The sequence below is a fragment of the Zosterops lateralis genome (assembly GCF_965231275.1).
Source record: "Zosterops lateralis genome assembly, chromosome: 32".
NCBI classification, from domain to species: Eukaryota; Metazoa; Chordata; class Aves; order Passeriformes; family Zosteropidae; genus Zosterops; species Zosterops lateralis.
Window position 1 is genome coordinate 3,032,630 of NC_139792.1, and position 23,530 is coordinate 3,056,159.

Here is a 23,530-nt window from a genome sequence, read left to right on the forward strand (position 1 = left end):
TGTCCAAAGTGTTTCACAACTAGGAGCATTAGTGTTTGGCAGGGCTGTAAAACTACCTTTATGTCAATAAAGATGATTTTAAAACCTTCTTAAAACTCCTGAAAGGGTTTTGAAGTCATTCTGGATCCCTCTGAGTGATGAGTTGAGCTGGGTGGGACACACTAGGATTTGCAGAGACAGAAATATCCCAATATATCTGCGTTGGGCCACACCCCAGCAGGGTCAAGACTGTTCCCTGCCCCACAACTTCGACAGGGGACCACATCCCTCCTCTGAGGAACTTTTCAGGGCTTTTGGGATGTTTCCTGAGGGTCTCTGTGGGTCTCCAGTCCCTCCACAGCACGTGGTACTCAGCAAAGCCACACCCAGCCTACCCCATTGTTAAAACAACACAATTTAATTGCTTAATTGCTTTAAATTTTTATTTAAATGAGGTGTGGAGCTGCTCCCTTTGAGGATCCCGGTTTATCCCACCATTAAAACAAATAAAAAGCCCCAAAACTTCCCCCCAACTCCACACTGCCAATAAAATCCAGCGGGATTATCCCATTAATTGGGAGAGGTTTATGGAACCAGTTTCAGCTGAGACTGTTCACCCCTGGCTTTTTTTTTTTTTTTTTTTTTTTTTTTTTTTTTTTTTTTTTTTTTTTTTTTTTTTTTTTTTTTTTTTTTTCCCACTGAAAATATGTAAGTCTAGGTCTGGGTGCATTTCCCAGTGCTTCTTCCTGAATCTCATCAGGGATTCCTGAAGCTCCAGGATTTTCAGCCCCAAGGGATTTGCAGTGCAGGGAACAGGGAAGTTGATGCTCTCTTTGGACAATGCACATCCTGCATACCCCAATCCCACCTAGAAACCGTGTCCCACCCTCCAGGGCTCCCCAGTTTTCCAGCTGGAGAAGAGAAGTGGTTTGAACTGAGGGAAGGAGGCGGCGGCTGCCTCTCCTGACCTTACGCAACCGGCAGATCTGCTCCAAAACTGAATGAACCTGTTGGAACCCGGGTGGAGAGCATTCCTGCCAGGAGTTCCCAGGGTGGCTCCAGCACCAGCTCCTGGCCAGGCCGCTGGCCCATGGCCAGCCATGCACTTGCCCAAGCAGCTGCTGGGCCAGCAAAGCCCTGCCCCGCCCTGCCACCAAGGGGTGGAGACAGACACCTCACTGGGACACAAGGCCAGCTCCCAAATCCCTCCTGAACTCCAAGGGGGAGCACCTGGGATGCTCCAGCACTTGCCGGGATGGGAATGCATCGGGAGCAAAGCCAAGGGCCCAAGGTTGGCCAGTGTCACCCAACCAGTGCTGGCCACCACCCCTCACTCACTGTTGGCCACCATCACCCATCTAATACTGTTACCCAAACACCCTACCATGGAGGGCCATCCCCCACTCAGTGTTGGCCACCATCACCCGCCCAACAATGGACACCATTTTCTGCTCAGCCTTGGCCACTGTCACCCACCCAACACTGGCCACTATCACTCACTCAAACTTAACCCTCGTCACCCATCCAGCACCCCAACATCCCACCTTCCTGGTGTGTCCCATGGGAGCAGGGACCACCAGCACAGGTGCCCAGCAGTCCCAACCAGGGAAATGTGTAGCAGAACCAGAGCCCAAATACAGCCTTTTTCACCCCAAAACTGCCCTGGAACTGGGTTCAAATGGGAAAACCTCAGATCCGGAAACTCCTGGCTGCTCCGTTGGCAGCCGCCAACCCGGGAAATTGCAGGGCTGGGAGCAGGAATGGTGACAGCTGCAACAACAAGGTGGGTCCCCAGGAGATCAAAGCAGGTGTTGCAGAAGACGGGCGGCACCCTGTGACTGCCGAGAGCCCCGGGCGCTGCAGGATCTGTGGCAGGGGCAGAGCTGGCGGCGTGGAGCTCATGGCACCCCTCAATCCCAGGATTTACAAGCCCCAGGAGGGGGTTGACTCTCCTTACTGTTGTGATGCCATTGGTATCACCTCTCCTGCTGTCCCACTGCCCAGGTGTGGGACCCCACATTGTGTCCAGCTACAGGGAAAGTTCATCCCAGCCCCAGTGCTGGGAAACAAATCCCAGGGAAGGAGGATTAGGGATCATCGGGGAGGTGGAGCCAGGAAGGAGCACCCACTTGGACTTGACAGCCCCCACAGGATTCCCATGAGGTGGTGAGGACCCTTCTGGGGGTCACAGGCTGGGGTTGGGCCCCAGGCAGGGGTATGGTTGTGGTCCCATGGGAATCCATGTGAATATCCCATGGGAATAATGACCCATTGGACAACCGGGTCCCCCTGTTTCTTCACACATGGGGGGCAAAAAAGGACACCAAAATGGGGTGAATTCAGTGTTAAAAAGGTTGAATCCTCCAACAAAGCCACTTTGGTAGTGCTTAAGGAGGGGGATCCCATGTTTTTGAGGGAAAACCATTGCAATTAGGGGGGTTGGACCTAGCAGGCCCCCCCAGGTGGAGCATCACGCCCTCCCCAAATTCCTGGGGGTGGGAAACAGGTGGGCTGTATCCCAGAGTATCCCTGTATCTATCCTTCCCCCACCCTCCATCCCTCCCTCCCCAGCCCCTTGGTTTCCCAAATCCAGAACACCCTCTAAAGGGCCAGAATACGCCCCAAAGTCCAACCAGGCTCCTACAAACAAGACCACACCCCAAGCCACCCCACTCCCCCTTCCTGGGGGCTCCCCAACTCCTGGGGTCACTCCACATCTCACCCCAATTAAAAAGGCAACACTGACTCAAAATATGCTGGGTCTGGGAGGGCAGAGTCTCAGGGGGCTGTGGGGGAAGTTTGGGGGCAGGAGGAGGTTTGGGGTGCCGGGAGGCGAGGAGTGCAGGGGTGTGCGTGTGAAAGTACCGAGAGTTTGGGCGGCTCCTCCCGACGCTAATTACAGGAGTTAATTTCCCCGACAGGCCCTGGCTTGTCACTGCACCCCAAAACCCCACCCAGGCAGTGGCCAAGGAAACAGCCCCCAATACGGGCAGGGACACCCTGCTACGGGGCAGAGACTTCCCCCCATAAACACGCTGGACACATCTATGTGAGGAGGTGCCCACCTGGATTTTGAGGGCCCCGTCCATGGGGAGGTGGATTTTGGGGTGAAGGAGCCAATTCAGGAGGTGGATTTGTGGGGGGCTGAGCTTGGGGGGGTCCCACAAAGACAGAAATGGGGGTTGAGGACTCCCTGATCCAGGAAAATTTGAGGGGCAGGAGTGTCTGTCTGAGCCCACAGATTTTGGGTATCCCCTCCATGGGGAGGTGGGGTTTGAGGTGAAGCAGCCCATTTGGGAGGTGGATTTCAGGGGTTTGAGCTTGCACAGACCCTCAGCGGTGGAAATGGGGGTTCAGGTTGCCTAGCAGGAAAATCTGGAGGGGCATAAACTCCCAAGTCCCCTTGGCTTGACTTCATCCTCAGACACAGAGGGACCCCCATAGGGCAGGGTCTCCCATACTTCCTCTATCACCCCTTATGATGCCCCAGCACCCCCAAACCCCTCATTCCACTCCCCCCATCCCAAGGTCCTTGGCCGTTGTCCAAACCTGTGAAAACCCAAATGCCCTGAGCTCGACCCCATCCCCAGACACTGGAGGACTGACTGACTCCCATTTACCCCAGCACCTTATATGGGCTCAGTACCCCAAACCCCTCACTCTGTCCCCAAAAGGGACCCAAAGGGACTGCAGTGTCCGGGCCCACCCTCCTGGCTCCCTCTCAATGTCCCAAAAGGCTCAGGGACACCCCCAAACCTAGGGGCCCTCAAAGTGTGGCCACATCGAGTGGATGAGTCACAGCCCCATCTGTGGGATGAGCTGGGTCAGGTCTCAGCTTGCCCCCCTCCCCACCCTAGGGGGGCTCTGAGGCCCCGGGCATGAACCCCCAGGGTGGGTTCAGAATCAAATCTTGCGAGGGGACGGGTCCCCAAGATGTCCCCGTGCTTCAGTTTCCCACCCCGGGCACCACTAGCGCCCGCAGCTCCACTGCTGGGAGATTTGGGTGATGGGGGGATTAAACTCCCTCCCCAGGACCCTTTGGGTGCCTCGGGACCCCCGAAGTCCCCCCGCAGTGTCCCAGCAGGGTGGAGTGAGACCCCCTGCCCCCAGAGACCCGCCTATGGTTGCCCCCTCCCTACTTCGGGGTGCCCCCCCATGGGGAAAGGGCGAAGCGAGCAGGGGTTGCTGGCACTGAGGGGGTTATGGGAGGGGTCCTGCCCCACCCCCGGAGTCCGGATGGCACTGAGGGTGACACGAGGTGACATCCCGGGGGGTCCCACCGAGCTTGAGGGCTCCAGCTCTCCCACAAACAATCCCTTCCTCAGTTTCCCTGCAGGATCTCCGTGAGCCCCGATTTCCAACCAGGAGGCTCCGTGGGGCTCAAGGCCCCCTCCCTCCCCCAAGCCGGGGCCCTCCAGAACCACCGGGACCCTCCAGGCCCCCGAAGCCAAACCCCTGAGCCTCCAGAGCCCACAGCTCGACCCCCCCGCCCCCATCTACTTCTAGACCACCGCAGACACCCCCCAGACCCCGCAGGGAGCCTCAACTCCCCTCAGCTCCCTCCGCCCAAACCTCTCCAGACACCCCCAAAACCACCCCCTGACCCCCTCCAGGAACCTCCAGATCCACCCCCAGACTGTCCCAGACCCACTCCCGACCCCCCCTAAACGCATCAGAGCCCCCACGCCCCCAAATCCTCAGTGGGGCCGGGCCCGGGCCGGGGCGGGGATTCCTCATTCCCGACTGACTCCTCCGAAGGGCCGGGGGGGACCCAAATCCCGCCTCCCCCCGCGGATCCATTCGCGCTCCTCTGCCGCCCTCTAGCGCCAGCCAACCCCAAAATCACCGGGCCGGGAGGGGCTGGGGGTTCTAAGGGCTGCGGGGGAAAGCTCGGGGGGTCCCCAAACCCTTCAGACCCCTCCCCAAAGAGCGAGACTCCCAAAACCAGACATAGAGTCAGGAGGGAGTTGAAATGGGGGGGCAGAAGAGGGGGATGCAGGGACGTGACCCCAATTTAACTCTCGCGGGGGAGGCGAGCCAGCACCCCCCTTCATCCCAAAAGCCCCTCAAGAGCTCACCCCCCCCCGCGCCCCCCCCCCCCCCTCGAGGCTCAGGCCCCCCCGGAGGGGCTCAGGGACATCCCAGAATTTGGGGAGGGCTCACGGTGGGTCTGAGCCTGTTCTGGTTTTGGGGCCCCCCCTTCAATTCCCCTGAAAACCTGGGAAGGGTCCCCAAAACTCCCGGGGTGCAAACTGGGGAGACCTGAGGGCTCCGTGCATTTTGGGGCTGCAGCCCTTCCCCAACTCCTTTATTAATTAGTGAATTAATTCATTAATCCTCTGCCAGCACTAATTACAGGTACCAGATATCACCGTCTCACGGATAGAACTGCGGGGGGGGCGGACACCCCAAAACCTGTGACACCCCCAGATCCTGCAGACACTCTCAGCCCCCCCAGCCCCAAATCTGCTCTCAGCCCTTCCCAGCCCCAAACCGTTGGCCGGGCCCCGTTGGGTTAATGATTAATGGGGGACAAAGTCCACTGTCAGCACCGATTTTGGTGAGGTCCCCCCTTCCCCTCCACCCCGTGGGGACCCTTCAGGACGGCTCCGAGCCCCCCGAAATGGCTGAAGCCCCTGCCATGCCCCGTGCCCCCAAATCTCCACCACCACTGGCCCAAATACCCCAGGGCATGGCCCCAACACCCCCAAACCAACTGGGGGGGGGGGGGGGGAGCAGACCCCCAAACAAGGCCGCTGACACCCCTCCCTGCCGCTCCAAAGTGGGGGGGGGGGGGTCCCGGAGAGCACCCAGGGGCTTTGGGGTGCGGTACCACCCCGAGAGCTAAAGGGCCCCACAAAGCCCCCCTGGAGGGACACGGGCACCCCAAAACAGACCCTGGTACCCCGAGATGGGACCTGGCACCCCAAAACGGATCCTGCCATCCTGAGATGGGTCCTGGTTTGCCAAAAGGGTCCCAGGCAGCCCAGGATGGGCACAGACACCCTAAAACTGGCCTGGGCATCCAAAAAAGGACCCAGGCACCCAAAAACAGGGATTGTTATCCCAAAACAATTCCTGGCACCCCTGGAAGGGTCCTGATGCCCCAGGAGGGACCCTCTTACCCCCAAACGGATATTGACAGTACATTCCTGGCACCCCAAAACACAGCCAGACATCCAAAAACAGACCTGGACACATCAGCACGGTCACAGACACCCCAGGAGTGACCCTGGTGCCCCAGGATGAATCATGGTACCCCAAAACAAACCCGGGCACCCACAGGTGCATTCTGGCACCCTGACACAAACCCAGGCACCCTAAGATGGGTTCTGGCACCTGGAAGAGATCCAGGAAACCCAAAACAAGTATTAGCACCCTAGGGTGAGTCTTGGCACCTCAAAACTGGTCCTGGCACCCCAGGGAGTGACCCAGGCATGCCAAGATTGGTTCTGGCAGCCACGGATGGGTTCTGGCACTCTAAAACAGATTCTAGGAGCCCCAAACAGACCCAGACACCCCAAAACTGATCTGGAAACACCAATATTGGTCCCGGTCCCCCAAGAAAGACTCAGGAACCCCAAAACAGCCCCAGACACCCCGAGATGGATCCCGCCACCCCCGCAATGATCCAAGCACCCCAAGATCGTCCTGGCACCCAAAACACCCCAGGCAGCCTGGGATAAGCCCAAACACCCCAAATAGGAGCACACACCCCTCCCTCCCAGTTATCAACACTCCCAGATTTCCAAGGTTTTATTCCAGCAGCGAGCGGAACCCCTGGGGGAGGCCCAGACCCCCCAGTTCCCACCCCACAGTCCAAGGCGGGGAGGGAGTTGGAGCCTTCCAGGAGAGACTGGAGGGGCACTGACTCAGGTTGTCAGTGGAGGGTGCCTGGGGCACCCCCAGGGAAGGGGGCCAGGATGAAGGGGGACACACACCAGGGAGCGGGGGGCTCAGAAGGTCATGACATGGGGGACCCCCACGGGAATGGAGGAAACCACCCCCCCACCCACGAAGAGAATTGGCTCAGCTGGCCTGGAAAAGGGTGACCACCCCCCAACACTCCCCCAGGACATGGACAGGACCCCTCAAGAAAGAGGGCTCAGGTGGCCTGGACTTGGAGGGGTCCCTCTGGACAAGAAATAGGGGACTTTGGGGGGACTCAGAAGGTCGGGACATGGGGGACCTCTCCCCCCACCCCAGAAAAGAGGGTTCAGATTGGCAGGACATGGGGGAACACCCTGAAAAGTGGAGGCCCAGGAGGGCTCAGCTTGGCTGGACTTGGGGGATGCCCTGGGAAGGAAAAGGGGATCCAGGGGGGCTCAGCAGGGCAGGACATCCCCCCCCACCCAAGAAAGAAAGGGCGGGCTCAGAGGAGCTCAGCAGGTCAGGTCATGGACCCCACCCAGAAAGGGGGGAGGGCTCATCTTTCCAGGACACGAGGGGACATCTCAGAATGGAAAGGGGGGGCTCAGCTGGGCTGGACATGGGGACCCCCTCTCAGGAAAGGGGGTTCACCTGGTCGGGACCTAGGGAGACACCCTGGGAGGATGGGGAGCATGGAGGATGCCCCTGGGAAAGGGGGGTTGGTTTGTGTGGACATGGGGATACCCCAGAAGGTGGGGTCCAGGGGACCCTCAGCAGGTCAGGATTTAGGGTCTGCTCAGGAAAGGGGGGGCTCAGGTCAGCTGGCCAAGCCAGGGAATGGGGGTCCCCCAGGAAAGGGGGTTCAGCTCTCCAGGACGTCGGAGGACTCGGATACAAGTTTCCCATCGCGGGTCTCGATCTTCTTGATGACGATGGCACGGGATTTGGGGGCGGCCGTGCCCTCGGGGAGTGGGGGGGGCACTGAGTACCCCGAGCTGACCACGGCCCCCCCAAACGCCTCCCCAAATCCCCCCACAAAACCTCCCCCGAATCCACCTGTGGGGAAGAGGGAGCAGCTGTGAGGGGGGACACATGGGGAGGGGACACCCTAAAGTAGGGGGTTCCAGGGACCCCCCCAAACTCACCCAGATACCTCGAAGCCTTGGTGTGGATGCTCAGGTTCTGCACAGCAGCCTCGAGCCTGGGGGGGTTTTGGGGGGGGTCCCCCAAATAGGATCAGTGATGGATTGGGGGATAAAGGACATGGCCTGGGGGGGAAATCTGGGGCGGGGGGCAGGGTTGTCCTTCAAAACTTTCCCCTAAACAGGAGCAGTGACAGGGGGCTATTTAAGGGACATGGGCAAAGGCGAGGGGGGGCATTGGAGGGGGTCCCACAAACTGAGTGTTTCTAGGGGGAGAGGAATAAGGGACATGGTCAAGTGGGGAATATTTGGGACATTCATGGGATATCAGACAAGGGACATGGAGTGTCTGTGGGATATGGGATATGGGATGCCCATGGAACACAGGATACTTGCAGGATGCAGGACATAGAATATGGGATGTTCATGGTATCCAGAATGAAGGGCATGGTATATGGGATGCCCGTGAGACACGGGATGGAGCACAGGACACCGGGTGTGAGATATGGATGCCCAGAGGTTATGGGATCTGGGATGCCCATGGGATGTGGGATCCAGGATTTGGGATTGGGGCTTCCCACCTGCTCTCCTCGCCCTCCAGCAGCTTCCTGTAGGTTGCAATCTCGATGTCCAGGGCCAGCTTGACATTCATGAGCTCCTGGTATTCCCGGAGCTGCCGGGCCAGGTCCTGCTTGGCCTGGGACAGGGCCCCCTCCAGTCCCCCCAGCTTGGCCCGGGCGTCCCTCAGTGCCAACTCCCCACGCTCCTCGGCCTCTGCCACTGCCGCCTCCAGCCCAGAGCGCTGTGGGATGGGACACTGAGCCCAGGATCCCCTTGGACCAAATATCCCCAGTACCCCAATATCCTTCGTCCCCTCAGCCTCCCCATGTTCCAGTATACCCAGTGTCCCAGTATTCCTCACTCCCCAGTATCCTTCATAACTCACTATCCCTCACATCCCATTATCCTTGACCGCCCTTTTCACTCAGTATTCCCACCCCCCAAAATCTCCCCCATCTCAGAGCCATCACTCTCTCCTCCCGTTTCCCAGACGAGATCCCAGGGGATTCTCAGGAATCCAGTGGGGGGCTCCCACGGGGTGCTGGGGGATATGTGGAGGAGGGGCAGGCAGCATCCTTCCAAATTTCCATCCAGGTTGGACATCAAACCTGATTTTTCAGAGCCTCAATCTCTGCCTGGATGCGCTGGATGCGGCGGTTCAGCTCCTGGATCTGGCTCCGGGTCTGGCGCAGGTCATCTCCCTGCTTCCCAGCTGCTGTCTTCAGTTCCTCATACTGGAGACACCAGACAAGAGGTGGGAATGTGGGGCATTCCCCAAATCCACCAGCACTCCCAAAGTTGGGAAGAAAAAGCTGGGATGTGGCCAAACTTGGAGGGATAGTCCAGGGTGGGATGTGTTAAGTCCAGTTGGGTTTGCGGCTGGGATCTTGAGGGGATGGAGATGAGGGGACGGAGATGAGGGGACATTGGTGTTCACCAGCACCCAAAAATTGGGAGGAATGAGCTAGGATGCACTGGAGGCAGGAGGGATGCTCTGACAGGGATGTGGTAGTTCCAGTTGGAATTTGGTGGGTCCAGCTGGGTTTGGAACTGGGATCTTGGGGGAATGGAGATTGGGGAAACCTATTTTCCCCCAGCACCCCAAAATTTGGGATGGAAGAGCTGGGATCTGCCTGTGTCAAGAAGGATGTTCCAACTGAGATCTGGGATCTCAGCGGGATGGAGGTGAGGGGATCCCTCTCTTCTGCAGCACACCAAAACTGGGAAGGAAAGAACTGGGATGTGGCCATGCCAGGAGGGATGCTCCAGTTGGGATGATCCATTGGGATGCCGTGGGTCTGGTTTGGAGTCAGAGTCATGGTGGGATGGGGAGCGGGGAAGCTCACTCTTCTACCAGCACCCCAAAAATTTAGAGGAAAGAGCCAGGATGCAGCAATGCTGGGAGGGATGATCCACCTGGGATGTGGCGGCTCTCATTGGGATGTGGTGGGTCCGGTTGGGCTTGAATCTGGGATCCCAGTGGGATGAGGCCCCCCATTTCCACCAGCATCCCAAAACAGGGGATGAAAGAGCCTGGGAAGTACTGGCACTGGGATCTGTGCCAGGAATGGAGATGGGGGCCCCTCCCTGCCCCATGGCACCCCAGGACTGGGATGAGCCCACGCTGTGGGGGACGCTCCAGGCTGGGATGTGGCAGCTCCAGTTGTGTTTCAAGCCAGAATTTCTCCCACACAGCAGCCTCCAGGGCAGGGAGGAAGAGGAGGAGGAAGAGGAGAAGATCTGGGCCAGGGAGGAGGAGGACAGGGCAGGGAGGATGAGGAGGATGAAGGCTTGGGAACAAGGAGTACGATCAAGGAGCAAGGAAGAGGATGAAGGCTTGAGAAGCAGGGAGGAGCAAGGCTCAGGGCAGGGAGGACAAGAATCAGGAAGAAGGAAGAGGATGGGGCAGGGAGGAAGATGAAGGCTCAGGGTGTGGAAGAGAAGGAGGGTTCAGGAAAGAGTCAGGGAGGATGAGGAAGGCTCAGGAACCAGTGAGAATGAAGGATGGGGGAGCAGGGAAGAGGATCAGGGAAGGGAGGAGGAAGGACTGGGGAGAGTAGAGGAGGAAGATGAAGGTTTGGAGAGCAGGGAGGAGGAGGAAGGGCAGGAGGAAGGCTGAGGGGGCAGCAGGGGTGCTGTCCTGACCTTGACCTGGTAGAGGCCTTCGGCCTCAGCACGGCTGCGGCCAGCAATGTCCTCGTACTGCGCCCGCACATCGGCCAGGACCCCCGCCATGTCCAGCTGGCGGCTGTTGTCCATGGACACCACCACAGCCGTATCTGACACCTGCGCCTGCAGCTCCTGCAGCTCCTGCACACGCAGGGGGCATGGGCTTAGCAAGGGGCACCCCCTGAATCCAGGCACCCCCAATCCCGGGCACGCCCAAATTCAGGGCACCCCCAAACCTCCTCATAGAGCTGCCGCAGGAAGTTTATCTCGTCTGTGAGGCTCTCCAGACGTGACTCCAGCTCCACCTTCGACATGTAGGCTTCATCCACGTCCTGCGGGAACAGCCCTGTCATGCCCCTGTTCCCAGCACCCTCAGGGACCCCCCCAGAAACCCCTTGATCTCAGAGACTCCCCCTGTGTCAGAGTCCCCCCTGAGTGTTGGGGATCCCCCACCTTTTTGAGCAGGACAAACTCGTTCTCCTTCTCTGTGCGGTGGTTGATCTCCTCCTCATACCTGGGCAGGGAGACACAAAGATGGGAGGTGACAGGGAGATATGGGGCTGGGGGACATGGGAACAGAAGGAATAAGGGGATGGGAGCACTTGAGGATGGGGGACATGGGAATGGGGTGACATGGGAATATGAGAATGGGGGACATGGGGACAGCGGTATGGAGACAGCAGGGATGGGGGCATGGCAACAGGGGGGACATGGGTATATGGAGACATTGGGACAGGGTGACATGGGAACATGAGGACAGGAGGATATAGGGACACAAGGCGATTGGAGGACATGGGGAGGTGGTGACAGGGGGCAAAGGGACAAGGCAATGGGAGGATGTGGGGGCATAGAGAGGACTTGGACCAGGGAAGCGGGGACATGAGGATATAGGGAGACCCAGGGGCACAAGGGAGACACTGGGGACCATGGGGACAGGGGGATGAAGGGACATGGGGGTGAGGGCACACAGGATGGGCACACAGGGGTATGTGGGGGAACACTCGGAGACACAGACATGGTCTTGAATTCTTCCAGGCGGCTGTAGGTGTGGCCCAGGTGGGGTCAGCAGCAGGTTGCAGCCCTGGGGGGGCTACAAGGTGGTATTGGGGGGCTGTGGAGGGGTCTGGGGAAACATGGGGGTACCCGGGGGATTTGGGGGACACTTGGGAACACTGACTTGGCCTTGAACTCCTCGACGAGCCCCCGAACATGGCCGAGCTCTGTGCGCAGCCGCTGCCGCTCCTGCCCAAGTCCCTCAAGCTGCCGCTGCAGGGTCCCCACGTAGCCCTCGAGGAGCCCCCCCAGGCTGCTGCGGGGGGGTGGCTGCGCCCGCAGGAGCCCCCACTTGGTCTCCAGGAGTTTGTTCTGCTGCTCCAGGAACCGCACCTGTAGACAGGGAATGGCACTCCAAAACCAGCCAAAATCACACCTGGGGGAAAGGGGGTCAGGAGCACTCCCACACCCCAGAATCATCTCCAAATCACCTCCACACCCCCGAATTACACCTCACACACACCAAAATCACCAAAAAAAAAAAAAAAAAAAAAAAAAAACAAAAAAAAAAAAAACAACCCACCACACTCCAAAATCACACTTGGGGGAAAGCAGGGTCAAGTTCTTCCCATATCTCAAAATTACCCCAAAATCACCTCCACTCCCAAATCATGCCTGGGGAGAAAGGGGGAAAAGGGAGTCAGCATCCCAAAATTACCCCCAAATCACCCTCAGGGGAATGGGTTGGGCTGGAGAGAGACATGAAGTAGAAGGGTGGAGGCAGAGGGGAGATTTGGGGTCCTGGGACAAGCTGGAGTCTGCATGTCCTTGTGGGGAGTCAGGAGGGGGTCAGAGTGTCCCCAAGGGGGAGGAGTCAATGTCTCCAAGGGTCTCAGAAGGTCCCCAAAGGTGCTCAGGAGGTCCCAGCTGAGAGTCAGGGGGTCCCAGAGAGGGTCTCAATGTCCCCAAGGGTACAAGAAGTCCCAAGGAGGGTCTTCCCTCAATGCCCCAGGTATCCCAAGATGTCCCAAGTGCCCCAGGAGGTCTCAGAAGCCAGTCCCCAGGGATCTCCCACAGCTCCACCTTGTCGATGAAGGCGGCGAATTTATCGTTGAGGGTCTTGATCTGCTCCTTCTCCTCCCGGCGCAGCTCCTGCAGCTCGGGGTCCACGGCCACGTCCAGCGGCGCCAGGAGACTCCGGTTGATGGTGACGGCCGTGATCCCCCCGCTGGCCCCCGGGACCCACGAGGGACCCCCGAGCCCCCCGGAGCCTCCACGGAGCCCCCCGTAAGGGCCGAGGGCCGGGGCCGTGCTCATCCTCAGCGCCGGGCCGGCCGTGAAGGAGCGGGACGAGAAGGAACGTCCCGGAAAGGCAGAGCTGCTCCGGAGCGGCTGCCGGGGGATGGAGACCGACATCGGGGCAGGAGGAGAGAGGAAACGGGGGAAAGAGGCTGGAGAGATCTTGGAAAGTGTTTGGGAGGTGGGAAAGGAGGTCGGAAGCTGGAGAAGATTGGGAGAAGAATGGGAGTTGGGAAAGGAGATTAAGGAGGTGGTTTGCAAAGAGGTTGGAAAGTGGATGAAGAAGGTCGGGCAGGGTCGGAAGAGGTTTGAAGGAGGCTGCAGGGAGGATGGAGAAGGTTAGAAGGAGGATGAGGAGATGGGAGGAAGTTTGGAAGAGTTTGGAAAAGGTCCTCAGACGAGGACGACTGCAGGAGGCTGAGGACGGCTGGAAGAGGCTGAAGAGGCTCAGGAGGATGCGGACGGCTGGAGTAGGTTGGACGAGGCTGCAGACGGCTGAGGAGGACGAGGTGAAAGCCGCGCTAGGGGCAGGAAGGCTCCGACAGCCCCAGCAGGACCGGCCGGACGGGTCGGGGCAGGACGGGCCGGGCCGGGCGGAGCGGCCAGGCGGGTTCCGGGCGCCTTCCCGGTTTGGTTCCCGGGTTGGTTCCCGGGTTTACCCCAGAGCCGGGGGAGGAGAAGCGAGGGGAGGGACCGGAGCTTTAACCCATTCGGAACGTGGGATCCGCGGGATCACCGAGATCCGCCGGGATCGGAACGGGCAGGGGGCGCGGGGGTGGGCTTACCCCAAAATGCGGTCCCGGTGCCCCCCACCCCCCTCCGCGCCCCCTCCCGGAGGAGGAGACCCACCGAGTGTCCACAGCACAGCCCTGTCCTCACCGTGTCCCCTCACCTAGGTGTTCCAATCTGAGTCTCCGTCACCAAGTCCTGTCCACCGAGTTTGGGCTCCCAACCCTCCACACCAGTCCGGGTGTGGAGTCTCAGTCCCCAACCCCTGACCAAGCCCACATCTCCAGCTTGTCCCCCAGTCTGGGTCTCCAGACCAATGTCACCACCCTGTGTCCCCCAGTCTGTGTCCCTAGCACCACATCCACAAACCATGACCCCAAACTATTCCCCCAGACAATGTCCCCCAATCTTTATCCCTGCCCATGTCCCCATCCTAGGATCTCAAACTCTGTCCCTATGGCATGTCCCCAGCCCCTGACCCCATAGTTTGGTGGGCCACCAAACCGTGTCCCCAGCCCCATGTCCCTCAGTGCAGTACCCTATCCCTGTCCCCCGCTCTGTGTCCTCAGGCCATGCCCCCAGATCGAAGACCCCAAGCCCTGATCCCAGCCCTCCATCCCCAGCCCTGTCCTCAAATTATATCCCAAACCTGCATCCCTAAACTCTCTTCCCAAAACCTGAAACTCTGCCCAAGCCCTGTGTTCCCAACCCCGGACCCCCAGTCTTTGTCCCCAGCTCTATGTTCCCCAACCCCTGATCCCAGTCCCTGTCCCCAAATCTGAGTCACACCATGGGACTCCAGCCACATCACACCAAATCTGCCCCCAACCCTTTCCCCAGGCCTCACCAGGGCCTGTCCCCAATACCAAACTCAGCTGCAAAAAAAAGGAAAGCATCCAAAAAAAGGCATGGGATGGATGGAGGTGAGTTCAGGTGTATTCATGTGTGTTCAGGTGAGTTCACGTGTGTTCAAGCAGGTGGGTCCAACAGGTGCCGGTGTGTACAGTGGCGGCCCGTCGGTGGCTCCAGCCCAGACTTGCCCGGCACGAGGGCGGCACACGCTGGGCACGGAGAGGGTGCGGCACCTGCGGCCGGGAGTAAGGACGTGGGATTTGGGATCCTGGAGTTGGGATCTAGAGGGCTCCAGGGGGTTTGCCTCCAACTGGGCACTGGGAATTCTGGGGTAGTGTCTTCCTTCCTTCCTTCCTTCCTTCCTTCCTGAGCAACCCAGCCCCACAAGGAGGGTCTCAAAGCCCCCCCAAACCTGTGACGCCCAGGAGGGGACACGATCTGCTCCCCCCTCCTCCCCCCAGAGGCTCCCATCACTTCCAGCTCCCTCCCAAATCCAGCCCGTCTTATCAGGAAGGAATTTGAAGAGATAACCCTCGAAGTGGGGGAGGGAGGGTGGGGGGTAGCGTGGGTCCCAGACCCTGCGGGACACTCTCCCAGCCCCCCAAGGAGCAGCGGGGACCCCCTAAACCCTTGACAGCCACAGCTGAGCCCCCCATCACCATCACCTGGGGATACTGAGGCACGGGGGGACACGGGGGGAACAGGGGGCAGATGTGAAGTGAGGGGGGGACAGAAGCATGGAGGACGTTTTGGGGATGGGGGCACTCACGGGCACACGGGAGGACACGAGGAGTGGACACTGGGGGATACTAGTTGATACATACAGGAGGGACACAACGGGGCGACCTGCGGGGACACCGGGGGCTCACAGGGATGTTTGGGGACCGGGGGGACACAGGGGGAAGCCGGGAGGGGGAACACGGCGGGGGAGGGGGGGGGGGGCGGTGGGAATCAGGGGTGGGACACGTCACCCACCGGGAACGCCCGGAATGTTCCCGATAAGGCCTCGGGGTGGGAGCAGCCCCGACACCCCCGCCCCTCCCCCGCGCCCTTCGGGGGGCCCCAGGGGGTCCCCAAAGAGGGACGAGGCCGCTGGACCCCGGGAGGGACCCCCTGGGACCCTCGGGTCCGGCACCTCGGGGATCCTGCGGGGAAAATGGGGGAAAAGGGGAGGAAAAGGGACAAAAAGTGGGGGAAGGGGGAGGATGGGATAGAATGGGATAAAATTGAGCATAAGTGGGGAAAAAGGAGGAAAATTGGGCAGGAATGGGGCAAAATGGAGGGAATGGGCAAGGGAAAGGAAGTGGGCAAAGCAGAGAAAAACTTGGGGAAAAAGGGAAATGGGAGAAAAGGGGAAAGGAATAGGGCAAAATGGGGGAAAACAGCAAAATTGGGTAGAGATGGGGCAAAATGGGGCAAAAGGGGGTAAATGAGACAAGAATGGGATGGGACAAAACAGGGCAAGATCAGGCAAAAAGGGTTAAAGTGAGACAAGAATGGGATAAAATTACAAAAATAGGGCAAAAAATAGTAAAATGGGACGGGAATGGGGTAAGAAAGGGCAAAATGGGGCAAAACAGCAAAAATGGAAGATTTGGTATAAATGGAGTAAAATGGAGCAAAAAGAGGCAGGATTGGGGGAAATAGGGAAAATGAGAAATGGGCAAAAATTAGTAAATAGCACATGAACAGGGCAAAATGGGGAAAAACAGCAAAATGGGGCAGGAGTAGGGTAAAACAGGGGGTCTCAGGTCAGGCAGGGGCTGCAGCAGTGCGAAGGTCAGTAGACTGATGTGGGCCTGACTATGGGGACCAGAAAATGTGTAGGGCTGATCCCGACCCCGCCCCACATCCCACAGTTCTGGGGCCGAGCCCCTTCCCTTTGTCCCCCAACCCACAGTTATGGGGTCAATCCCATCCCTCCAACCCTCACCTCACAAGTTCTGGGGCTGATTCCTTTCTCTCTGTCCCCCACCCCACAGTTCTGGATCATACCCCTTTCCACTCAGCCCGCACCCCACAAGTTTGGGGGTTGATTCTTTTCCCTCACACTCTACTCCCCAATTTTTGATCGATCCCCTTCCCTGTCCCCCCACCCCCAGTTGTGGAGTTGATTCCCGCAGGAACAAAGCCCTGGGCCGGCTCCAGCCGCACCTTCCCGGGAGCGAGGCCGTGGGGAGGTGCCGTGGGGCCGCTCCCGGCTATAAATCCCGGCCAGAATTCCCGCCCGGAATTCCATCCGTGCGTCCGTCCGTGCGACTCTCGGGCTCCCGCCGTCGTGTCACCGTCCCCATGAGCTTCTCCCGCCGCACCGTCTATTCCAGCTCCGTCCGCTCCGGCGGGATCGGGACCCCGGGGATGGTCCCCGGCCGCCGCTTCGCCCCCCTGGGCAGCGCCGCCAGCGTGTACGCGGGGGCGGGGGGCGCGGGGTCCCGCATCTCCGTCAGCCGCACCCTGAGCAGCGCCGGGGGGGCCTTTGGGACCGGTTATGGGGCCGGTTATGGGGCCAGCCTGGGCGGCAGTGTCTTCCTGGGGGGCTCCGGGGCCGTGGCCAACGAGAAGGAGGCGATGCAGGACCTCAACGACCGCCTGGCCACGTACCTGGAGCAGGTGCGGAGCCTGGAACGGGAGAACCGGCGCCTGGAGACGCAAATCCGGGAGTTCATGGCTCAAAAGGGGCCCAGCGCTCATGACTGGAGCCCCCAGTGGGAGCTGATCGAGGAGCTACGGGACAAGGTGGGGGCGCGGGGGGGGGTTGGGGTTAAACATTAACTGGAGGGGGGAGGGGAAGGGCTGAACTTTGCATCTGTGGGGGGTCTGTAAGCCCCTGGGTGGGTATAGGGGGTGTATGGGGAGATCTCTAAGTCCCCGTGGGTGGAGGGGCGCAGGGGGTTTCCTCCCTGCGGGGCTGTTTTTGCGTGGGGCGAAGGGACGTGACCGAGGCCACTGGGGCGGGGCAGTGTCGAAGGAGCCCCCCTCCATTTTTACCCCGACTTTTGGGTAAAAGACCCCCCTCCAGCCCCCCCAGAGCCCCTCCTGGAACCTCCTCAAGGTGACCGGCACCCCTCACCCCCCCACCCGACAGCTAGGCCCTCGCCCCACCCCCACCCCGGGTTATCGCCGCTGTTCCGGGGTGAGGCCCTGCGGGGAAGGGGGGGCGAGGAAGTCATCTTGCCACGGTGATGGTGACACGTGTCCCTGTGTCCCTGCCGTCCCTGTGTCCACGTGTCTGTCTGTTCTGCTCACCTGTCCCCCCATATCCATGTGTTCACCTGTGTCTGTGTGTCTCCGTGACTGTGTGTGTTCACCCGTGTCCCCCCACATGTCCCCCCCCTCCATGAGTCCCCGTATCCCTATGTCCACTCATGTCCACGTCCCCGTGTCCATGTGTCCATCTGTCCCTACGTGTCCCTATATCCGCACATATCCCCATGTCCCTCCATGTCCCTGTGTCCCCTGTATCCATGCGTATCCTCGTGTCCCCACCCCAGATCCTGGAGAGCACGGTGGAGAATGCACGGACGGTGCTGCAGATCGACAATGCACGGCTGGCGGCCGATGACTTCCGGGTCAAGTGAGGGCAGGATACTGGGAATAATGGGAATAATGGGGGTGGGAATGTGGCAGGGATGACATAGGAACGAGGATGGAGTTGGAATGGGGATGGAAGTGGGGGTGGGAATATGATGGAAAAGAGGGTGCAGGTGGGGCGGGAATGGGCATTGGGTGGGAATGGGCGTTGAGTGGGAATGGGTATGGGGTGGAAATGGAGCTGGAAACAAGATGGGAACAGAGATGGGAATAAGGGTGGGATTGCATAGGAATGGGGATGAAGATGGAGTGGGGATGAGGGTGAGGATGGGGGTGTGAATGGGGATGAATATGAGATGGGGATGAGGACAAGGACAAGGATGGAAATGGGAGTGAGAACAGGAATGAGGATGGGGATAAGGATGGTGAGGGAGATGGGATGGAGACAAGCACCGAGACAGGAGTGGGAATGGGAATAGGGTGGAAATGGATGGGGTGGGACTAGGGGGAGAACAGGTGGCAATGGGGGCAAGGATGGGGATGGGGTAGAGGCTGAATGGGGATGGGTGGGAAGGAGGTGGGTACAGGGATGGGAATGGGGTGGAGACAGATGAGGATGGGGCTGGAGATGGGACAGGGATGTGCACAAGGACAAGGATGGAATGGAGATGTGGACAGGGACAGGGATGGGCTGAGGATGGAAATCAGGATGAGGACAAGGCTAAAGATGGAAACAGGAGTGGGAATGGAGATAGGAGTCTGGGTAGGGACAGGAAAAAGGACAGGGATGGGGACAGCTGTAGGTGAGATTTGGGATGGGACAGGAATGCAAATGTGGATGGAGACAGGGATGAGACAGGATTGGAGATGAGGATGAGGAAGAGGATGAGACAGGAATGGGGATGGGAACAGGGACTCAGAATGGGGATGAGGACAAGGAGAAGGATGGGCATGAGGATGGGGACAGGGCCAAAGATGGGAGGAGTGGAGGTTGCAGAAGGGATGAGACAGGGATAAGAACATGGATGGAGACAGCAATGGGATGAGGTCATGTGGGGCTGGAGATGGAATGAGGGTGAGGGTGGGACGGTGGGATGGCATTGAAAATGGAGATGAGGATAAGAATGTGAAGGGAAATGGAGACTGAAATGAGGATAAGGATGGGGATGAGAGTGAGGATGGATGTGAGACTGAGGATGAGAATGATGGGAAAAGGGAGGTGATGGGGATGGAAATGAGTATGAGGATGGGACAGGGATGGGGAGAAGGACGTGTTGGGAACAGAAATGGGGCTGAGGATGACGGGGATTGAACAAGGACGAGGAAAAGGCTGCATTAGGCTGGGGATGGAAATGGGGCTGATGATGGGGCTGGAGGACAAGGATATGTCAGGGATAGAAACAGGGCCAAGGACAAGGACAAGGTTATGAACGGGCATGAGGCTGGCCCTGCTCCATGTCCCACCCTGGCTGTGGCCCCACTCCTGTGGCATTCCAGGTTTGAGGCGGAGCTGGCCATCCGGCTGTCCGTGGACAGCGACATTGCGGGGCTGCGCAAGGTCCTGGACGACACCAACATGACACGACTGCAGCTCGAGGGGGACATCGAGGCCCTGCGTGAGGAGCTGATCCTGCTGCGCAAGGATCATGACCAGGTGGGTCCGGAGGGCTTGGGGGCCTCGGGGGACACCTGAGGGACCCCAAACTGACCCACTCTGCCCCCAGGAAGTGCAGGACCTGCGGGCGCAGGCCTCACAGTCGGCGCTGACGGTGGAGGTGGATGCACCACGGTCGCAGGACTTAGGGAAGGTTCTGGGAGAGCTGCGGGCTCAGTACGATGCCCTGGCCCAGAAAAACCTGGAGGACCTGGAGAAGCAGTGGGGGCAGCAGGTGGGGAACTCAGAAAACCTCAAATCGCACCCCAAAACAGCCCCTGCAATGGTCCGGGGGGAGCTGCGGATGCAGGACAGTGCCCTGGTCTTAAAATCCCTGGAGGACCTGGAGAAGCAGAGGGGGTGGGAGCTGGGGACCTCAACCCCCCACCCCCCCAATCCACACCCAAGGGTCCCCAGTGATGCTCCATAAGGGTGTCCCCAGTGGGGAGTCACCTAGGGGTCCTAAACAAGGGGAAAACACCTTTTGGGGTGTGTCCACAGGCTGGCATGAGAGGTCCCCAAAAGAGCCCCAAAAAGGGGAGAAGGGAGGGGTGGCAGACCCAGGGGGGTGTTGGGTGGAGATTTGGGACGTTTTTAGAGGGACTTCTGGGGTGAACTGCTCCAGGAGGTTCCTGGCCCAATCTTGGGGACATTTTGGGGTGTCCTCTGTCCAAGGGGGTCCAAGTTTGGAGTCTCTTCTAGGGGACCCCCATGATGTGGGACCCTCATGCCTGAGTCTGGCTTCTCTTGGGCTGGTCTCACCCTCCATGCCCCCTCCAGGACTTGGGGTGTCCATGGTGGGTTGGACCAAGGCTGCTGTCCCCCAGATCCCAAGTGTGTTCCCAGGCCCCCCACCTCCCAATCCCTTCTTTCCCTCCCAGATCACAGAGACCACCCTGGAGGTGACGCAGAGCACAAAGGACCTGGACACGGCACGAGGCACTGTTGGGGCCCTGCGTCGCTCACTGCAGACCCTCGAGATCGACCTTGAAGCCCTGCGTAACCAGGTACCCTCAAATCCCCCAAAAAACCCCAACCCCCCCAAAATCCCTCAATCAACAGTCTCACACCCCCAACTCCCCCCCCCAAAAAACTAACTCCCTTTAATTCATGGCTCCTGAGCCCCAAAACCCTGCCAACCCCTAACTCCTGCCCCCCAAAAGCTCTTTTTGAGGTCCTGACTCCCCCACTCCCTAAACCCTACAAATCCCCCAGAACTCGAGGCTGGAGGCAGTGCTGCCTGAGGCTGATGGTCAGGCCAGGGTGAACCTCTACCAGACTCCCTAATTCTCCCCTGATCTCCCCAGAACACAGATTTGGGGGTTGCATTGACCAAACCTTGGGGCGAACCCCCAGTTTTTGGGGTGAACCCCACAAAAGCCCCAAGTCCCCCCAGAACTCAGGCCTGGAGGCAGCACTGGCTGAGCCTGAGGTGACTCCTCCCGCATTTTCGTGGTGCAGATCCTCCAAACTTCCCAATTTAGGGGTACTGACTGTCCCCCTACACCCCCCCCCTCCAAACACCCCAGAACACGGATTTAGAGGCTGCCGTGGTCAAGGCTGAGGCTCAGACCAAGGTGAACCTGCCCAAAACCCCCTTAACCCTCCAATACCCCCAGAACGCGAGTCTGGAGGCGGCACTGGCCGAGGCCGAGGCCCGGGCCGGGGCTCAGCTGGCGCAGGTGCAGCTCCAGGTGAGCGCGGCCGAGGCAGAGCTGCGGGACGTGCGGGCACAGCTCCAGCGGCAGAACGAGCAGCACCGGGAGCTGCTCGGCCTCAAGGACCGCCTGGAGGCCGAGATCGCGACATATCGGCAGCTGCTGGAGGGCGGCGACGGCGGCTTCAGGTAAGCAGGGGGACTGGGGAGAGGATTAGTTACAAGGTGGGGGGGGGAGGTTCAGGTGGGGGGAAAAGGAATTCAGGTACTCCCGGGGTGGAAGTTTGGGTGAGAGGGGAAGTTCAGGTACAGGGGGGGTGAGTTCAGGTGAGTGAGGAAGTTTGGGTCTAGGGGTAGGGGGAATTCAGGTATGAGAGGGTTCAGGGGCAAGTTTGGTGGAGAGGGAAGGAATTCAGGTACGGGTGTTAGAAGTTCGGGTGAGGGGGGAATTAGGGGGTGTAGTTCACATATGGGCGGTTCAGGTGAGGAGAGGAAAGAAGCCAGGTACAGGGGGTGGAAGTTCAAACTGGGGGAGGAGTTCAGGTACAGGGGAGAATGTGGGGGGGCATTCAGGTACAAGGGTTCAGGTGAGGGGGGGAGGTTCAGGTTTGGGGGAAGGTGAGCGGAGAGAGCTCAGGTGAGGAAGTTTGGGGGGGCGAGCTCAGGTATGGGGGCGAGGGGGAAGTTCAGAGGGGAGGAGTTCAGGTGAGAGGGAAATCCAGGTACAGGGGAGTTCAGGTAGGGTAGAAGTTGAGGTGAAGGGGAAATGGAGACAAGAGGAGGGGGGGATGTGGGCTGGGAAGGGGATGGGAAGGGATAATCCCAGGAATGGAGTGTCAGGTGCCATCCCTGGCACGGGGAGGGGACAGCAGTGACACCCAGGGCAGATGAGCCTCCTGTGATGAGGTTTCCACGTCCCACCAGTTACAAGATTTTGGAGACAGCCAGGGGGCAGCAGTGACATCCAGGGGGGATGATCCCAGGAGATCATATATCCCAGCTCTGTCCTTCAGGATGGTCTGGGGATGGGTACAATGGTGACATCAGAGGGGATGAACCCCAGGTGTCCAAGTGTCCAGGTCCCACCAGTTTCAATATTTTGGGGAACAATCTCCAGGGTGTTGGGACACCCCAGCCCATCCCCCCGGACATTCCATCTCCATCACCTGTTGGGTGACACTAAGGGGGACACTACTGGCATGGAGAGGGGACCCCCATGTGCCCCCACCCCTAACCACCCCTCCCTGCAGCCTGAGGGATGCCCTGGACAAGGAGACTACAGCCACCACGCCAGGGACAGGGACCACTCAACGCGTGGTCACTGAGACCAGGGAGGTGAAGGTCCGCACGTACTGAGGGGCTCACGGGGGATCCCTGGCCCCCAAAACCTGGGGAGGGGGGCCGAGCCCCTCCAGAATCAAATAAAGTGGTGAATGCCATGAATGGGATGTGCTGGTGTGTCCTTTCAAGGGGGAAACGGGGGTCGGGACACAGGGCTGAGACCGGGGAGGGTGTGGGGGGCTGTCAGGGGAGGAATGGATACCTGTACCCCCTCCTTGTCACCATTCCCATGCCGACCCCTGGTCACCCGTGCCCCCCGGCATAACCCTTTCAATCCCCGCACATGTCGGCCTCCCTGGGGGAATCGACCTCTCAGAACCAGCTGGGAGGACCCCAAAACGTCCCTGTCCCCGCCGGGCCCGGAGTCAGCCCCGAGCTCCGGGCTTGCCGTCCCGTCCTAAGCCGCTCCCGGAGGGAAACGGAGGTCGCGGGGATCCTCGTGCCCAGAAGTCCTGGTGTAGGGGGTTCCTCGGGGATCGGTGCCCGGGGGTGTTGGTGCCCGTGGATCTCGGTGAAGATGCCTGAGGGTGTCAATGCCCGGGGGTCGCGGTGTCCGGGGGTCCTTGCGGTGTCAGTAGACGGGGAGGGGTGGGTGGTGCCCGGGGTTGCCGGAACCGGGGGTCTCGGGGGGCTGCCAAGGGTGTCGGTGTCCCGGGGATCGCGGTGCCCGGGGCTGTCGGTGTGTGAGGAAGCCCGTGTCCGGGGCTCCTGATGTCAGGGGTTCCAGTGACCGGAAATCCCGTGAGGTGTCAC

General features: G+C 59.7%; 2 protein-coding genes across 3 annotated transcripts; one reads left to right on the top strand and one right to left on the bottom strand.

Moving 5' to 3' along the window:
• Positions 1–7,351: 7,351 nt before the first annotated feature.
• LOC310921093 (keratin, type II cytoskeletal 8-like) lies at positions 7,352–14,012 on the bottom strand. 2 transcript variants are annotated; one of them, XM_083881204.1, is made up of 10 exons: positions 13,906–14,012; positions 12,798–13,498; positions 11,899–12,107; positions 11,175–11,235; positions 10,958–11,053; positions 10,698–10,862; positions 9,161–9,286; positions 8,573–8,793; positions 7,995–8,050; positions 7,352–7,905 (listed from the first exon to the last, which is right to left on the bottom strand). In XM_083881204.1, the coding sequence occupies exons 2-10, from the start codon at positions 13,128–13,130 to the stop codon at positions 7,712–7,714; spliced, it is 1,461 nt and encodes a 486-aa protein (XP_083737330.1). In that variant the 5' UTR covers positions 13,131–13,498; positions 13,906–14,012; the 3' UTR covers positions 7,352–7,711. The 2 variants fall into 2 exon arrangements, with proteins under 2 accessions (XP_083737330.1, XP_083737329.1); XM_083881203.1 differs by lacking the exon at positions 13,906–14,012 and having other exon boundaries at positions 12,798–13,588.
• A 1,607-nt stretch (positions 14,013–15,619) lies between these two features.
• KRT18 (keratin 18) lies at positions 15,620–22,879 on the top strand. The gene is made up of 7 exons (XM_083881043.1): positions 15,620–17,330; positions 18,086–18,168; positions 19,623–19,779; positions 19,850–20,014; positions 20,661–20,786; positions 21,399–21,625; positions 22,687–22,879. The coding sequence occupies exons 1-7, from the start codon at positions 16,887–16,889 to the stop codon at positions 22,790–22,792; spliced, it is 1,308 nt and encodes a 435-aa protein (XP_083737169.1). The 5' UTR covers positions 15,620–16,886; the 3' UTR covers positions 22,793–22,879.
• The last annotated feature ends 651 nt before the right edge of the window (positions 22,880–23,530 follow it).

Coding starts and splice junctions, on each gene's coding strand:
- LOC310921093 (XM_083881204.1), bottom strand. CDS start 13,130: ATGTCGGTCTCCATCCCCCGGCAGCCGCTCCGGAGCAGCTCTGCCTTT. Junction 11,236..11,898: donor GTCGAGGAGTTCAAGGCCAA/GTCAGTGTTCCC, acceptor CTCCCTGCCCAG/GTATGAGGAGGAGATCAACC. Junction 8,794..9,160: donor TTGAGGCTCTGAAAAATCAG/GTTTGATGTCCA, acceptor CCCATCCCACAG/CGCTCTGGGCTGGAGGCGGC.
- KRT18 (XM_083881043.1), top strand. CDS start 16,887: ATGAGCTTCTCCCGCCGCACCGTCTATTCCAGCTCCGTCCGCTCCGGC. Junction 17,331..18,085: donor TCGAGGAGCTACGGGACAAG/GTGGGGGCGCGG, acceptor TCCCCACCCCAG/ATCCTGGAGAGCACGGTGGA. Junction 20,787..21,398: donor TTGAAGCCCTGCGTAACCAG/GTACCCTCAAAT, acceptor CAATACCCCCAG/AACGCGAGTCTGGAGGCGGC.